Consider the following 6,000-nt stretch of genomic DNA (forward strand, 5'->3'; position numbering starts at 1 on the left):
GGAAGTGGAATTCCCCTTTAACACAAACATTGAATACCATTTACAATGAATGGCCAGAGTTGAGTGTTTGTGTAGTGTAAACACAAACATTGAATACCATTTACAATGAATGGCCAGCGTTGAGTGTTTGTGTAGTGTAAACACAAACATTGAATACCATTTACAATGAATGGCCAGCGTTGAGTGTTTGTGTAACACAAACATTGACGAGACGTAAATTGTGATTGACCGGAGAATGAGATGATGTATGATGATGTAGTGACGATAAGAGCCCCCTTCACTTCACACAAGATTTTCTTTTTAAATACAAAAACACATCACACCCTTTTAGAAGTGTGATCACGCAGACCGGACGGAGGTCAATATGGAGACACTCAACCTGACCTTGAGCTCTGCTCGGCCCGTTCCTTTGGCTCCAGGAGCCACATGTGACCACCAGATACTGGCAGACAGGAACCTCCCATCGATCACACAGTGTTCCATCTTCTCACATGTCATCCTCACAGCAGGGTGAACAAGAAACAGGGAGACAACTCATACAATTCACCTGCATGTTCATGAGTCTCTCTCTCTTTATCATACTCGATCTGCCCTCTTTGTATTTCACATACAATGGCATATAAAGCACTTAACCTTTTATGCCCCCTCTCTTAAACCCCTTTTTGCTCTAGTTTTGATTGGCTGAGAAAAGTACGTATTGAGGATATAAATCACACCTGTGTGAAGTGAGGGGAACTCTTATACATCATCATACCATCATCATCTCATGAACAACTGAATTTATGTGATTGGTTATTAGCCGATTTACTCGTCATATGACGTAAATTTTCCCTTCATTGTCAATGGCATTTAAAATGTATGTCATATTTGGGGCACATGACCTAATTTCTCCTTTCATTGTCAATTGCAAATATGAGGAGACAAAAGCTGTATATAGGAGGGGCTAGCGCCTCTCAAAAAGTGAGGAGGCCGCAAATTGTGATTGGCCGGAATGAGATGATGTATGTATGATGATAAGAGCACCCCTCACTTCACACGGGTGTGATTTTTAAATGTCTCGCACCCCCTGCCGCTGTCCTTTCTCTTTTTCTAAATGTCCTTGTCACGCGTTTCATTTCACAGACCCGCCTCCCACCACGGCTGCCCCCACCACCACTGCAGTCCTGGTCCAGGATACCCTCGGCACCAGCACCGCCGTGGACCGCCAGAGAGCCCTGTTCACCTCTCCCACCCTGGCCCCGCTGGCCGACAGCAGCGTGGGCACTATAGTGGGCGGGGCGGTGGGAGGGGTCCTGTTCCTCATCCTGCTGTTGGTCCTGGGCGGGGTCTGCTACATGCGCCAGCGTAGGACCTTCCGGGGGGATTACTACACCAAGCAGTACCTGGGGCCGTCCGACATGCAGAAGGAGTCTCAGCTGGACGTGCTGCAGCCCCATGAGCTCCAGGAGGTCTATGGGGACAACTCTGGCAAAGGCAGCCAGGACCTGAAACCCAAGCCTGGGGGGGACATTATTTATCCGGACTACCCCGCCGAGCGCAAGGACAGGGAGGAGTGGGGCGACAGGGGCCACAAAGAGGGCAACTACTACCCTGAGCACTATAACAATACTCACAACATGCACCCCTCCGGGCCTCCTGTGCACAGTCCGGCGGTGACCAACGGCTCCCCCTACCTTCCGGAGGACTGCTTTGAGAATGGCACAGACAGCGACTATGTGTCCCATATGGATGGCTCTGTGATTTCACGTAGGGAGTGGTATGTCTGAGGAACAGAGCGGGGCATCGAAGCAGTAAAAGACACAGAATACTTTAGAAACAGTACAGATACAAATAAGTTATATCGGTTCAATGATAGGAACAATAACACATTTACAATGGGCGGATGGAGGTTGCGCTGCCTTGATTGTAACCACGTACTTTAAGGACATGTACTTAGATTGCATTACGGTTGTGTAGCTTCTTGAGAAGCTGGAGTAGCCTTACGGATATCATTTGTGTAAACTTAAAGAGGCCTCCGCATACTATGAAGCCTCAACAGATGTGAAAATTGTTATTTTCTGCTTGTCTGTGTATACACACCCGTCTCAGCCACAGGTCTTCGGGTCAGGCTCCCGGCTCCGCCTCCCAGGAAGTATTTATAATCATGCCTGAGCTCTTTGTCCCATAGAGTATTAAAAGGATAGAGACCCTCCACTATTCATGTCAGTGGAAGTTGCTCAGTGGCGTTTTGAAGCACTCGGAAGGACCGTCTATTTCCGCCTTTTTGGGCGCATTTCCGCATTGGACCACAGATTTTGGTGATCCAATGCGGAAGTGCAACCGAGCGCTCAATGTTAAAGCCCAGCTGCACGGGGTTTCCTCGTCATGAATCCACGGGTCCGCCTGCAGTCCTTCCTCTTACCACTAGGGCCCAGCGCTTCAACGTTGGAGTGCCTCACTGGCCCCTTGCTTCGTCCACACGTTACAGTATTTAAAAAACCCATCTATTAGCGTTTTCCAATTGGACTCTTGATCGCTTATACTGTGTGCAAGCAACTTTCTCGTGAAAGTTACATTTCTATCCTAGCTGCAAAGAGTATTCAAAATGAAATCATGCTGCATCAAACCTTTCGGTAAGTAAAAGGGAAGATTATCCATTCACGTGATTAAAAGGGAGAGTTACAGGACGATTTGTATCTATATGGAAATTTCGTTTTTTGTTTGAATAATGTAAGCTTGATTTGGCGTTAGGCAATGATTTGGTGGCCACCTAATTAACCCTTTTCATTTGAATATTCATGTTGGATTTGCAAACCAGATCAGGTATGTCAGGAATGTATGATCATCATGATGATATCGTCAAAACAGTATCATAAAGAGGAGCTCATGACATGATTAGATCACTGTTTGTTGATTTGCTCATTTGAAATGTGTCCATCTATCTGGCATCTTGAACAGTGTCCTTATTATCAAATACTTTTTGATAATATATTAAACTTGAGTAATACACACAGCTATAAAGCAGTCTTGGGCAAGGAAGGAAACACACCAGTACCTAATCTAAAGATCAAAGGATTTGTACACATTTAGCTGTGTTGACACTGAAGTCTGAGTCTTTACCATCCTCTTCTTCTGTCCTCTGATTTCCATGTGGTCAATAGAAGACTTTTATTTTATTTTTTTCCGTCTAAAGCGATATTTCACATAGGTATTATATTTTGTATCTTTCAAAGCGCTCATCTGATACGACTGTTAGAGCTTTTCAATCATCCTCCAAAATGCCCAAGTGAGCCACAGGCATTTTGGTCTTTTCCCTTGATTCTAACAATTACAAGTATGAACAAATGCAATCCAAGAACACTGAAAATAAATCCAATCCTTTGGGCCCGTTAAGTTGGTATATGTAGTTATGAAGTATGACGTTTCATATTTTAAACTACTGTAAGGTATACCACAGTTAGACTACTGATTAAAGGGACAGCCAACATTGGTACATTTGACTGCTCAGGAATTCATGTGTATATGTGCTTAAAACAACACAAAAAACCAAAGCCAAATATGACTCTATGAACCATTTAATGGTCTCTCTCGGGATTCAATTATATTTTTTATAAATACCATGACACGATGTTAAAACTAATGAGTGGACCTCATCACTGATCTACTTTCTCATTGCTTGATTTGACCGTGTACTTTGTGAGTGCAACCTACAGCTACGTTTCTTTCCACCGGAATGATACAAGGTTCCTGTATACTGGGTTGCACATGGGTGGCACGCACTGAAAATAAGCTCACAACAACGCACCGAGCTACGACGCAATGTGTTCTGTGTGCAACCAAGTATAAATCAGGTATCACTGGTCTGCAAAACTTCACCATGAAAAGGGGTATAATATCCTTTCTGGAAAGATCCCTATTACTCAATCAGGGCATCTGGCTATACACTGCTTAGAAGAAAGAACTCTGTTTGTTTGTTTGTTTGTTTGTTTGTTTGTTTGTGTGTGTGTGTGTGTGTGTGTGTGTGTGTGTGTGTGTGTGTGTGTGTGTGTGTGTGTGTGTGTGTGTGTGTGTGTGTGTGTGTGTGTGTGTGTGTGTGTGTGTGTGTGTGTGTGTGTGTGTGTGTGTGTGTGTGTGTGTGTGTGTGTGTGTGTGTGTGTGTGTGTGTGTGTGTGCGCGTGTGCGTGCGTGCGTGTGTGGGCGTGTGGGCGATGTTGGCTATAGCTTGTGGTTTCTTTCTTTCTTATTGGGGTTTTATAGATCGGGGGCACCTCTTTTTAATTTGAGCTATATTATAATCCTTCCTCCTCCACCCTCCGTCTCAGTGCCCATGCAGTCCCTGTGCTTTGGGTGAAGAGTTAGATGTCTGAAAATAAACTACTTTAATCTTTCTCCCTCCCTTTCTTTCTTTCTTTCTGTCTTCTCTCTCTTTCTTTGCTCTATATCTTCTCTTTTCCACGCACGCGCGCGCGCACACACACACACACACACACCCTACACATCTGCTACATAGGCCTGTCCAGCCCACATTCAAAGGGTGCTCTTCACCTCAAAGTTCCTGGCTTTTTAATTAACCCACGCCCCTCCTCCCCTCTCTCGGTGCATTTGGAAAGTTTTAAACCTATTGATGTGTATAGCACAGGACAGTCTGCATGCTTTTGATTTTATTTTAGTTTTATTAGGCTGATTCATTGCCATGACTGTGTGCCAACTGCCTTTATTCTTAGCTTCTTCTCTGAAATCCACCCAATACATGATACGATCCAGGTACAAACACACTTGTCATCAGCAGGTTGCATAACTATGATGGCCATATAGTTGCATAATGAGCAAAATGTTTCCTCTCTCTCTCCTCGATATTATTATTATTTTATTTTATATATATTTTTTAGCTTTTGTAACACATTCTGGCCTATCATGTTTGATTTGGGAAGAGGTCAGCTTGAGTTTTTGCCCACTGCCTTCCTTTCCCCTGATCATTTGTGTCACGTTCATGTATATATTTGTTAATAAGTGAGCATCTGATCAGAAGATTCATTATTCACATGTTCACATCAACCTTTAATGTATAGCTAGTGTCTTACACAGGCTGAGCAATGCACAGAAACTTTTCAAGATGACAAATATTGTTTGGGTTCATGTAAAAGTTGTTCCTGTCACCTGCTATGTCTTCCATCTTGTTATTTAAGATTTTGATGTTTTATTCCAGACAATGGAAGTGACTAAAGGTTGACTGTTATGCCTTATGCAGAAGAAGACACATGTAACAACTCAGTTACACAGTATAAGAGAAGAGAATTGTGATTTGTGAAGTTTCACTGGGAATTTAGTTTGGAAATACTAAGCAGGCCAGGGTCATTGAAAATATTATTGTTTTGTAAATATGCTGGCTGTTTTTGTTATTATTGTTGAAGAAAATATTATTTTTTCTATGAGGTCTGTTATTTTCACAGAGTATTAGTTTATGTTTTGAGCATTAAAGAACTGTTGGATGATTACATTGAGAGTGCTACTCTTTTTGCAGCATTTTATATTAGTTTTCAAGAGTTTGTGACTAATTATTTTGTACATTGTTGACATGTCAATGACTGATTTTCTCACAAGAATCAAAAATGAAAGAGCAGTAGATTGTATTTTGTTTCCTTGTTTGCAATAAAAGAGCATCCTTATTGCACTCAAAATGTCTGAGTTTATGCTCTTAAGTTCCCTGAATTGAATTTACAAATTTATTAGATTAAATTCCTTTATATCTACATCATTCATGTCATTGTCTGACATGTCTATTTATCTATTGGTTACTAATTTAACCATTTAGAATTCACCTCCATTCCCTTATGGCAGGCCAGTAGTGTTTTGATAGCGAATTCTGATGTAGTTTTAGTCACCTTTCCTTTAGTCATCTGAAACATTTTTACGTTTTAGTCTACAAAATATAAGATTTTAGTCAACTAAATGTACAGTTGATTTTGGAAGGCCTTGATGGTGTAATGCCTGCATGATTTTACAGTTGGTTGCATGCTGAAA

At 42.1% G+C, this 6,000-nt stretch overlaps 1 protein-coding gene across 1 annotated transcript in view; it reads left to right on the top strand.

Annotated features, from left to right (window-relative positions):
* Positions 1-5,476, top strand: part of nectin3a (nectin cell adhesion molecule 3a) — a 37,268-nt gene extending 31,792 nt beyond the window's left edge. The window contains exon 6 of the mRNA XM_083773501.1: positions 1,123-5,476. Within this exon, the coding sequence (XP_083629627.1) occupies positions 1,123-1,766 (644 nt within the window). The 3' untranslated portion in view covers positions 1,767-5,476. The remainder of the gene's footprint in view (positions 1-1,122) is intronic.
* Positions 5,477-6,000: the final 524 nt, after the last annotated feature.

The sequence above is a fragment of the Protomyctophum parallelum genome, assembly GCF_964188405.1.
Source record: "Protomyctophum parallelum genome assembly, chromosome: 9".
In the NCBI taxonomy this organism is placed as follows: Eukaryota; Metazoa; Chordata; class Actinopteri; order Myctophiformes; family Myctophidae; genus Protomyctophum; species Protomyctophum parallelum.